Below are 12978 nucleotides of genomic sequence, written 5' to 3' on the forward strand. Positions count from 1 at the left end.
GAAACCAATGGTTGAACAGAAAAAATTGGGTGACTTTTGAGCATTTGTTCCCACCACTTGTGGTAGTTTCCTGTCTCATAGAAACCAATGATTACATGTAAGAGAAAAATTGGGTGACTTCTTGATGAAGTGATCTTCGATTTGGGGTAACAATTTGGCAATCCTGGATATAATAGCCTCATTTCCTGTTGCATTGTTCAGTAACCCACATTCATTATTCGTGAATTGAACATTGATCTCTAAAACTGTGAATTAAAATTTGATACCCAAATTATTGAAATGTCATACTGCAGTACATACAATACACACGCTACAGAACTTTGCCTTCTTGGATTGTGTTACATGACAGGTGATTTCCTGTAGTAGACTACTACATTGTCAGGTTGTCTCAAGGTTGCCATAGCCATGATTTAGTGCTTTTTAGTAGCCCAATTGGGTGACATTTGAAGATTTTACCTGCGACTTTTTTTATAACCATTTTCTATACCATAGAAACCAACCTTAAAACAAAATTGGGTGACTTTTCAACACTGGCTCCCACAACATCCGGTATTTTCCTGTCCCAGTGGTTATGAAAAAAATTTGGGTGACTTTTTTGACTGTTTGACCGGTGATTTGGGCTGGAAATTGCTGGCAACACTGGTTAGTCTATTATTGTTTCCAGTGCATACATGTTATTGATAGTACACCTGACCTCTGACAGGGACCAACTACATTTTAAAAGTGCACATCTGTACATGTATATGGGTCCATAGGCCTTGATGGGTCGAATCTACATTCCACTGGATCTTCTCTTCAACTGCCTGGTAGGGTATTATTGGGCTATTCCAGTTGAAATCCATACACCCCCTGTGGAATGCATGACCTTAATCTTCCACACAGGGGGTGTAGATTTCAAATGGAGTCACCCATTCAGGTAACCCCATTTGAAATTCACACTCCTGTGTGGAATGTGTAGTTAATGTCTTCCATCAACATGACTGTGTATGGATTTCAATATGAATAGCATTTTATCAACCATGTTGGTTGCTATGGTTTTTGCAAATTTTAGTTGAGTTGGTATAATTTCTTGTTTTGAAAATTTGTTTTCAAATTTTAAAAAACAAACTTTGATTCTTGTTACGGATAGATTCATCAGACAGACAGTCTAAACAGTACATATAAACATATATGCCTTCAAATTCTTGATAATACAGTGAGCAAAAGAATTAAGGTACCGTACATATGTATCAGTTGTGTTGTTCACCTCTGTATATCCTAACCAAAGACATTAAAACAAGGAGCCAATTCGCTGTCGTAGTGCACGTTAGTAACCAATATAATGGTTACTGCTCCAAGCCTGGGCTTGTACACCTGTTCCGAATTTTGATACGCCATGTAGGCTTTGTGTTGTGATCATCTCAATCAGTGGTTCGTAACAAAGAAAGCGTGATCCAGTTGACCTAGCAAAGGTCATATTCCAACGTGCACAACGACAGCGAATACTTGTACTCTTTAGCTCTGATTTAAGACCTTATTTGTTGAAATTGGTTTTAAAATGTTAAAAGAAACGGTGGTCTAAAACCTAAGGAAAAAACTAATCAAAAGTTGCACTTTTGTGTTGTTCTTGGAACATAAATCAATGAAAGCACAACGCTAGTTTTAACGTGCTAATCAATGGAAGCACAGCGCTAGTTCTCTTGTTCGAGAATGCTTGGTGTACAAATCAATAAGGTATGCAATTGAGCAAACTGCAACTTCTGAATTTGCATCTTTGTTGGGTTTTTGGATTGTTGTGTCTTTTCTTGAACAATTTCAATGAATGAGGTCTTAAATCTAAGCTAAAAATTACAGATGCAGCTATTGGCTACATGTTCCAATTACATTTGTATGACATGTCTTTTTCAGGCTACATTGTGTAAATAGGAGGTGAACATAACCGGTTCCTTAATTCTTTTGCAGTCCTATATTTCCAGTTGAAAACAACTTTTAAAAGGTCATGTGTCATAAGTTAGGACCCTTTTCGGTAACACATAGGAAATTTTGAAAATTACAATGGCTTTAATCTTGCAGCTAAGTAACATCTTACTTGATGAAGCTTGTTTTCCTGAGCATTTTGACACCTTTAAAATGAAAATTGTCCAAGAAATGAGCAAAATACCATTTTCAGGAAGGGAGGTCTCAAAAATTCATATCTGGTAATAAAATTATGTTAATTTCTTATTTTAAAGTTTGTTATTTCATTTTGGTGTCTATTTAAATGTATTTGGGGTCTGTTAATCCAGAAATAGTGTTTTCACGACACATGGACCTTTCTGTTTAAAAAATAAACTTTTGAAGTGTGAAAATGGCTCCCTAGCCACCTGCTCCCTAGCCACCAATTTATTAATTAATTAATCCTAATTAAAACTGAAACAATATTCAATGAATCAATTTTATTTATTACTGTGGAAAGAGAATAGATTACGCTTTAAAAAATGACACCAAATTTATTATTGTATGACAAGTATTATGGAAAATATGACATCATAAACATCAAGTGGAAAAGTGTTACTCCACGGCCAAATTAAGTATCCCAACTCATGGCGCAGGACTAAAAGTGTATGTTGTATGAATGATAATGAGGTGTTTAACACACATTCCCCACACCTGTTTTTAGTCATACGTCATATATCCAGGGTTTGCAAGTAATTGTTTTTTGTCATTATTTGTTGTATGTGTTTACATGTGTGTTTTGTTCATTGTGTTTGCTACTAATCTTGTTGTTTTTGTATCATTGGGCAATCTATGTGGATCCGCTTTTTAAAATGTGCATCAATTCGAAACTTGGAGCATAAAGAAACAGAGTATGTTGCTGCAAATTCGGGAATATGGGGAGGAATTAGCCAATTCTCAATGTACAATGTTTTGGTTTTTTTGGTGGGTCGATAATTATCATGTCTTCCATATAGGAAATGTATGAATTTCAACTGCAGGAACATCATATTGATGCGGATTTAGGTATATTGCCCCATTACCATAACCACTCAGGTATTTAAGTCCACCCTGCAGAATAGTGCAGATGGCAGATTCAACTCCAAAACTGGGGGGGGGGGGGGGAGGTGCTCAGTTTGTTTATAATATTCATGCCCGATGTACTGGTTATCATCTATGTCAATGTTTAAGTATGGAATGTCAATTTTTAACTGAATTTTTTAAATAAATATGAGAGCAAAGCATTGATCTGCTTTAAATACTCAGCCAATATTACTACTGGGCTATTAGAGCTGGGTACAACCTTGTTTCCAGAATGTTTTGAAAAATGAAAGTGGGCTTATAGGCATAGCTGAAGGTGGGCTTATACCCACATAGTTACTGTACTTGTCTTATATGTTTGTTGTGTGTTGTTTTCATTGTACATTGTATGTTCTGTTTGTTTCTTGTTCCAGTCGCTGAGTGTAGACAATTGTACATGTAGTTCGGAAATACTTGATGATGAGGTAATAGTTTGTAAGAAAAGAGAGTGCAGCCCATGTAAACAGGCACCCCAGTAAAATATGTTCAAAAATACTTGCTGACGAGGTAATGAAAAAATGAAAAGAGGAGGGCCCCTACAATATAATAAGGCAGTCACCACAACCAAATATGGTACAATAATTCAGAAATACTTGATGATGGGGTAATTGTTAGAAAGAAAAGAGAGTGGGGCCTCTAATAAGACAACACATACAGTCAAATATGTCACGATAATTTGAAAATACTTAATGATGATATACGACCAATATTATAGTGGCCCCTAATAAGCACTGCAGCCAATATGTTAGATAATTCTGAAATTATTAAGAAAAGAGAGTGAGCCCCTAATAGCACCGTGGGCAAGCATGTTTGATAATTTGGATACAATTAATGAAGAGGTAATAGTTTGTAAGAAAAGAGAATGGGCCCCTAATATTAAAGCAAAGCAGGCAAACATGTTTGATAATTCGGAAATACTTGATGATTAGGTAATAGTTAGTAAGAAAAGCGAGTGGGGCCCTATGCACCGCAGCCAATTTGGCAGAGATGCCAGTTTTCCAAATTTTTATAAATTCCAAAAATAAAGAATCCAATTTTTGAGAAAAAATTGTATCTAAAACGGACACAACAATTAGGCGCTGCGATTCAGTCGATACGCTCCCTAGAGCTGGCTGTTGTCTGTATTTTTGGCAAGTTTTTGGCATCTCTGTGTTTGATCTTGGAATTGCTTGTTATCACAGGGATTTATAATGTGCTACGCAGAGCTTAGCACTGGAACCAGTTCCGTGACCTGTACCCGCTGAAAGTAGCACTCAGGAGTGGTGAAGCCCGGACGGTGCCCCCTCAATCAGGCTCAGTACCCCCAATCGAGTGACTCACGATACACCACTGGCCACTGCCATACATATTGAATATATTGTACATGTACATCATGTAAATATTTGTTGTTCATAGAATTGTGCATTGTATGTTGTTATTGTTATTACTGTTGCCATTGTTGTGTTGTCATTGTTTAATTATTGTTTATTTGTTGTGTATTTTGTCTTTGTTATTTTCAGTCTGGGGATAATTTGGATTATATAGAAGAAGAGGTAAAATATTAATGCTTTGAGTGTTGCCCATAGCCTTCAACATAAAAAGTTTGAGACATTATTTCAAAATATCAAGAGCTATCTCAAGAAACACTGAAATGGCCTTGTTTGTACTCATTTTAATGCATTTTTCATGCTATTTCCAGGGACTGTCGTTTGAAAGTGAGAAAAGAGCTGTAGAATGCTCTTCTGGTCTCTTCAAGAAGAGCTTTAGAAGATCTGTTTGCACCTGTGGTCATAAAAAGCATAAAGAATTTAACGAGTCATCTATAGTAGGAATTCCAATTGAATGAACGCAGCTTTCAACAGCTGTACTCGATCCAGCCGCGATCGTATTCGTATATCGCGTATTTCAAACTACAACGCGAACGCACGATCTTGGATACAATGCTAACCAATCACCAGTGTGTTGGCATGGTTGGATTCACTTCCGCATTACTCACGCACAGTCGCACACGCTGGCGTACATCACCGACTGTACGCAAATGTTTGTCACGCTATTGGAAGCTGCGTTCATTCAATTGGAATTTCCACTATAGAGGAGCTATAAATCGCTCTTGCAAATGCAACTTAAGAAGAGCTGTAGAGGAGTGATTGCTCTCACTCCTCTCAAAAAGCAGTCCCTGTGATTCCAATTAATGGTCATGCAAATGATTTTAAAAGTAAAAAAATTGAACTTGTTTTCTGCAGCCGACACTGGGTGGAGAGGGTTTACCATGTGCTTCAATGACAAAATTACATTTGAAATTGTTCAATCTTTTAGAAAACAGCTCTTTTTATTTTGTTGCTAATTAGCTTCATCATATTATGGGCTGTGCAATAATCAAGAGGGGGAGGGGTAAAACTCTCCATTGTTGGCAGGTCAAAGGGGGGGTGATTCACATTGTGAAAACAGAACAGAAACATTCAAATATATGCAAAATTTCCTGCTCGCTATGCTCACATTATATACAGACCATTTAAAGTTTGCAAATTGGGAACCAAACAATATTGCCATGTGCAAATGGGCTGCAAAGATTGATTTACAGGCCAAGGGGTTCCAAGCAGAGTCTTAGCCAGAAATCAGAAACCACCCGTCCAAGCAGATACCAAAATTTGACCTTCAAATATAAAACAACTTGTCTATACCCATGCAAGGGTCACTGGGGTCAAATATGTCCTGATATATATGGCCTTTACATGTCACTTTGAATTAGTCTCAAGTTCATAATAATCTTAAAATCATCTGTTTTAGAGCTATCACATCTGTAAAATCCATTAAATCCATCCGCCTAAAATTAGATTAGCCCGCCTTAAAGACGGGTGGACGATGGCTGGCTAAGACCTTGGTTCCAAGTAATTTTTGGCAGACCAAGAGGAGGGTAAGCAATTTTTGGCATGCGATTTTGTTCTATTTGAAACCCACATTCTCTCTGCAAGAGACTATAGTTAAATCTTCCACAGGGGAGTGTGGATTTGAAACGGAATAGCACATTCAACTTTATAACCATTTGGGCGCTTAAGTCAGTCACATATTGGGCTCTTCCATTTAAAATACACACTCCCCCTGTAGATTTTGGAAATATCTTCCACAGGGGGAGTATGAATTTCAAATGGAATTAGCACATTAGGCAGATATTTGAATTTCATACACCCTCTGAGAAAGATTCAACATGAAACTTCCGCAGAGGGAGGGTAAGTTTCAAAAAGAGTTGGTTAATGTGCTAATGATTCCATTTGAAATTTATACTGGATTTTGGAAATATCTTCCACAGGGGTAGTGTGTATTTTAAATGGAATGGCCCATTAAAAGATTAAAGGAAAGTCAAAATTGCACATTTTCACATGTAGACATTACTGTGCACAGTGTATCTGATGTCAAAATTATTTAAATCCAAAGCTGAAAGGTTTTGATAATAAATTTCGACATTTAGAATTTGATATTTGCACAGGTGCATGGATTAAAAAGGGGGACGTACAATTGTAATTGAAACTAACCTTGTGATGTTTGTGTTTTTCAGCCTGAGAAAGCCTTCTTTGGTGATGGGTTGTTTGATTTGGCTGCAGAGAGGGATGAAGAAGCTGTGGCATATGCAGAAACTGTTAGAAGGTAGGTACAGGGCAGGGTTGGCGATTTTTTGATTTATTTGATTTAAATCGGATTTTTTTTATTTAAATCGATTTTTTTTATCCCAAGAACTGCTATACCCCATGATAAAGTCTAAAGAGACCAGTAGAATGCTAGACATATGCACAATCCTATCAGGTATTTACAAAAAATCAAAACATGTTTTCAGATGTGAAAATTTCAAAGAAAAAATTTGGTAAAATCATGGGAAAAAACCTGTTGAATTCTGCACCCTTATGCATATGCGTAAAGATGCCAATACAAAAGATTGGTCTTACAATAATACTTGTTTGTATATGCTTGGATCTGTAATTTATTTGCTCAATTTCCATAGGGGCACCTGAATTAATTAAGCTTTCATCAGAAGCACTCTATATGCTTGTAGACAAGGTTTTATGGTATGTTGGTTTAACTTTTATGATGTAAAAATCATTTTAAAAGCGGCAAGCGGTGTGACAGTATGAGACCAGCATTGGGCTATTCCAGTTGAAATCCACACTCCCGCTGTGGAAGATTTTGGAAATATCTTCCACAGGGGGAGTATATTTTTCAAATGTAATTTGTCAGGGTTAATTCTTTTGATACCCATACTCCCCCTGTAGTATGGCTTTACCTATATCATCCACAACTGGAGTAAGTACTAGTATTTCAAATGGAGGTTATCCAACTGCCTATTCTATTTGAAACTCATACTCCTTCTGTGAAATACTTGAGCTAAATCTATTACAGGATAGTGTGGATTTTAAATGGAACAGCTCATTAGACTTTATAGGACATCTATAGAACCTGTGGGATAATTACATAATACAAATTCTAACACTTTTCACATGTTAACCCCCTGAGCACTACCTGCCAATCTAACATTGCCTATGATTGGTCAATTACATGATATCTTCACTTTAATCACCAATCAGAATGGAACTTTGCAAATAATTCACCCCATTTTTTTTGTATGGTGAAATTATTCTAACAATGTTGCTGATTGGGCCAATTGATAATGAAAACTTCTTTTGGCCAATCAGCAGGTAATTCTCAAACAGGTTTTGCAGCAGCCAATATGCAAGTAATCCAGGCTTTGTACATAGTCCAATATTTACCAAGTGTACCATCACAGACATGGAGACATAATCTTTTAATTATCAATTATCACACAGGTTACGAGACAGGTTTTGCAGCAACCAATATGCAAGTAATCCAGGCTTTGTACGTAGTCCGATATTTGCCAAGCGTATCATCACAGACATGGAGACCAGTGTGAAGATTGTACTCATGCCACCAACAGGAGATCAACCAACTACTTTCACATGTGATGGTAAGTGTGATGCAGGGATGGGAGGTACTGTATTGGGCTAAAAATCCATACACCCCTATGGGAGACATGACCTTAATCTCCCACACAGGGAGTATATGATATCTGAAGGGGTGACTCCGTTTGGAGATTAAGGTTAAGACTTCCATGGATTTCACCTGGTGAATATGGTATATGAGATGTCATAATTGGTATAATTGGTCATATATCAAGGTCAATTGTGAAATAAACACAGCACCAAAAGAAACTCCTGACTTACATAACCAGTCATAAATCTAAACCTGCTCACGTTATGATAATTTGATTGACACAGTGGTGTACAACATCTTGCTTGCTCCAATTTGATACTACATTTGCTACCAAAAGCTCTAAATTAACAAAGATTGATACCAAAAATTTGTTGCATTTTCAAAAGTTGCAAATCAAAATGATCATGCATTTGGAATTATATGCATGACCAAGCTCACTTGCCCGCGAACAGCCCCTGTCGACTAGCCCAAGCACGTACCCGGTTTATTGCTAATGGATTGTTGCAATGCTTTACTGATGAATACTAGGGCATGATGAGATCGATATGATTATTAGGCCAAGATTTTTTTGTAACCCTGAGAATTAGAACAGCTTACATCAGTCACATGTGCAGTTTACCACAATTGTTTTCATCATCATTGTGTAGATGCACTAAATGGGCAATTCCAGTTGAAATCCATACACCCACTATCGAAAAACCTTAATCACACAGAGAATGTGAATTTCAAATGGGGTTACCTGACTCCATTTAAATTCTGCACCCACTGTGTGGGAGATTAAGGTCATGTCTTCCATAGGGGTGTATAGATTATGACTGGAATAGCCTAAAATAACAATGGACAAAGTGATTTCTAAAGTGAATTGTTATGTACATTCAAGCTAACATCTGTCTGCAATATAAGGTGTGTCAAATTGTAATATAGTAAGCTCATTATATTCCTGGCAAATTAAATTGTTGTGACAATCTCACAAATCAAGGGTTCACTGCAAGATTGCCCTATCTGCAATAGCTGCTAGCTAGATGTCATAATTTTAGATGTGAATAATATATAGAGTTTGATCAGCTTGTAATCAGTGGGAATGTTAGTATTGATATAGTTGACATATCTGGTCTATATGTGTCTTAAAGAAAATATGCAACACACAGGACTTGAATGAATATTTTGTGATGCTTCTGGTGAGATGTCACAAGACAATTCTCGAAATAAAATATATAGATATTAATCTGTGAGGTTATAAGGCGCTGATTACGAGCTGATCAAACTATAACAGTATAATACAAATATCAATAGGGCAACTATTGCATGTAATGCCTTCATTCGCTAACCACTTGATGGTGTATTTACAAAATATTTCCAGCTGCTTTTTTTTCATGACGTGTTTTTAAATATGATTACTAAAATTAATTTCTTTTGAAGATGGTTGTGATGTATTTATCAGTATTTCAGTATATCAGTATTTTTCTTCAGAAGTGTTCAGAACAAACCCCTCCGATTTCAGGCAATGATATCAAAAAAGATAGCACACAGTTATTATTGTCTGAATATTGACTTGTCTGAAAACCATGTCCCATTTTATTTCCCTCCACTGATGGTTTGCTTGAGAAGTGTAGCCACTAAGTTGCTTCTAATTGCATTCAAAATCTGGTAGGATTCGTTGAAGCATGACACTGTGTAAAGCAATGGAAGTTCGGGAGTAAACACAGACGATCACGATGGGCGATTGCATCAAAAATGTTGCTAAAATTGTACTCTAACAAAATTTTGCACTGTTCAAAATAGGCAGTCTTTACTCAAAAGATACAGTTGACTTATTAAAATAATTGTCATCTAAATTTCAACATTAACAGAATATATAAGATCTGTTGCAAAAAATGACAACATTGACCGAAAAACAATAGCAACATACTCTAGTATCGAATGCGTAACTATTGTGTGCAAGCTTGAGTAACAGATGGTACAATCCATCTTTGACATCACAGTCACAGGGTTCCCACTGTCCTTGAAAGTCCTTGAATTTGAAAACACCTTTTCAAGGCCTTGAAAAGTCCTGGAAATTTCCAGACAAGTTCCTTGAAAGTCCTTGAAAATTGGAATTTTACCTAAAGTATAATTGTGACAAAATTTGGGGAGTGGAGTGGAGAGGAGCTGTCACTTTCGTTAATACACAGCTTTTTGTGTTGTGGTAAGTCCTTAAAAATCATGCTTTTGGACCTTGAAAAGTCCTTGAATTTTAAAGGCTTCAAGGGGCGGAAACCCTGCAGTCATTTGCGGTATGTATAATATTAATATCTTTATTCATGTACTTGCATTTCATTTAGTTCATTTTATTAATTAATCATATTCTTTTGTTTTGATCTATTTTGTAGTGAACACGTTAGTACAGCATATCATCAGCCAAGGCCTATGCTATGCCACAGATGGGGCCATAGACATATCCAGTGAGGAGTATGTACTCAAAGTACCCGGACTAGCTGAATACTTAGATAAGTAAGTGTATTATGTGATAATGCCTGTGCTATGTCTCATAGAGATGAAGCCATAGACATATCCAGTGAGGAGTATGTACTCAAAGTACCCGGACTAGCTGAATACTTAGATAAGTAAGTGTATTATGTGATAAAGCCTGTGCTATGCCACAGATGGGGCCATAGACATATCCAGTGAGGAGTATGTACTCAAAGTACCCGGACTAGCTGAATACTTAGATAAGTAAGTGTATTATGTGATAATGCCTGTGCTATGTCTCATAGAGATGAAGCCATAGACATATCCAGTGAGGAGTATGTACTCAAAGTACCGGACTAGCTGAATACTTAGATAAGTAAGTGTATTATGTGATAAAGCCTGTGCTATGCCACAGATGGGGCCATAGACATATCCAGTGAGGAGTATGTACTCAAAGTACCCGGACTAGCTGAATACTTAGATAAGTAAGTGTATTATGTGATAAAGCCTGTGCTATGTCTCATAGAGATGAAGCTATAGACATATCCAGTGAGGAGTATGTACTCAAAGTACCCGGACTAGCTGAATACTTATTTATACTTTATTTATTTTTTTATTATGGAGCCATAGACATATCAATTGGAGATTATATGCTCACAAGTACCTGGACAAGCAAGGTAGACAAAATACAAATTTCGTTATTTATTATTCTATTACCTCCACGACCCATTATTCAAAATTGCGCACTGTGATTTGTTGAAACGCGTCACGTGAAAGCCCATTAATTAGCAATAAAGTGGCCAGGGCAATGAACTTTATGTTCTTCTCGCATCACAGCGCACAGCAAAGCGCGATGCAGTATATTAGCATCGTTACGCATTCTACGCAAAGCATTACGCTTGGTTACGCGTTCTGCAATACTCGCTATCACTTACGCTTTGGCTACACGTAGGCTCTCCACCTTGAGGTAAACAACTTGAAATATTTGGGCAAAAAATGTGATATTTTCTCTTTAGATTGCACTATTTTGTGATAATAGAATAGAAATAAAGGGTGCAGCATTATCATTTACATAAATAATGTGTCCTCGGCAGTAAAACGTTTAAATAATGGGTTCGGCTGCGCCTCACCCATTATTTACGTTTTTACTGTCTCGGACACATTATTTTCGTTATTAGCCCAAAAGCCTCAGCACACTTGCATTTTCCTAGGCACACCATATAAACCATTTGCCAATAATCAGGGACTTGCAGTACACCATATATATACCACCAGAGGAAATTCGGGGTGGTTATGATGAGATGCGAGTGAAGTGCATTGACCACTTCACCAACCCGCCTTCCCAAATAACCATCAATATCCAGCTAGCATGGCCAAAACGCCCACATCAAAATGCATCATAACACCCATGAATTTGTAGATTTTGTGTAATAAAAGGTCACAAATCTATCAATTGTAGTCATTTCAAGAAGATCTAATGTTTAATTTGGAAGAAGCAGGCATGTCATTAGACGACAAAGCTGATGGGTACCAATCATTTTGATACACCCTGTACAGTACATTATTTTATCTACCTTATCCTACAATGATATAATTCCTCAATATGTGTGAAATCTGTGAATGTTCAGAAAGCTCAACAAACGTGTTGTTACAAAGTAATTAATTCATCATGTTCTTCTCTCTTTCAGTGATGTTCCATTGAGTCATTATGAGTATGTTCAGGAATGCAGAAAGTTTGACAGAGATGTGAAGTTGGTGATGCTACTAGAGGGTGAAGTGGATCACCACCTGGCAAGAACAGTAAGTATATTGGACCCCCCACACACACCATCCACACACACACCCCCACACCCCAACACAGAAAGTTTGACAGAGTTGGTGATGTTATTAGAAGGTGAAGAAGATCACCTCCTGGCAAGAACAGTAAGTATATTGTGCTGTTCCAGTTGAAATTCACACTACACCTGTGGGAGTTTGTTTTTCAAATGTAATTGGTCAGGGTTAATCCTGCGCGTGCAGGTCGTTCGATGCACAATACGGCGCTCGCGGAGGTTACTAATATTTACTTTCAAACAAGTACGCATTTTGCGGTCAATTGTGAGATATTAATGACCTCGATTTGCGTTCGCGTTTTCACAATAACTAAATGTAATTGGATCGCAGGCATCACGTTTATTAATGAGGTTATGAATGCTGATTAATTTTATGTTTATTTGTTCGTTTACAGGAAGAAGATGATGCAGCAGACATCAATGTTAGCAGCTTTGCCAATCTGTTTGACAGACCAATTACTACTTCAGTATCTAGGTAAATATTTATTTGTCGCTGCGAGTCATACAAGGTCCAAATTTTGAAATATTTTCTCATAATGTCAAGAGCTATCTCAAGAACCACTGAATCAATAATAGGTTTGTTTGTACTTGTTTTAATGCATTTTCATGCTGATTCCAAATATGGTAATGAAAATGTTCAATTCTGAAATTTTTAGAATTTTAAAGAAATTTGTCATCTGCAATCAAC

The 12978-nt window shown here is 36.9% G+C and overlaps 1 protein-coding gene across 1 annotated transcript in view; it reads left to right on the top strand.

Moving 5' to 3' along the window:
* Positions 1 to 12978, top strand: part of LOC140168454 (phosphatidylinositol 4-phosphate 3-kinase C2 domain-containing subunit beta-like) — a 58495-nt gene that overhangs the window by 1730 nt on the left and 43787 nt on the right. Inside the window, 7 exon segments of the mRNA XM_072191853.1 lie at positions 3408 to 3458; positions 4533 to 4565; positions 6566 to 6654; positions 7827 to 7984; positions 10380 to 10500; positions 12147 to 12258; positions 12686 to 12765. Of these exon segments, the coding sequence (XP_072047954.1) occupies positions 3408 to 3458; positions 4533 to 4565; positions 6566 to 6654; positions 7827 to 7984; positions 10380 to 10500; positions 12147 to 12258; positions 12686 to 12765 (644 nt within the window).

The sequence above is a fragment of the Amphiura filiformis genome, chromosome 13, assembly GCF_039555335.1.
Source record: "Amphiura filiformis chromosome 13, Afil_fr2py, whole genome shotgun sequence".
Classification (NCBI taxonomy): domain Eukaryota; kingdom Metazoa; phylum Echinodermata; class Ophiuroidea; order Amphilepidida; family Amphiuridae; genus Amphiura; species Amphiura filiformis.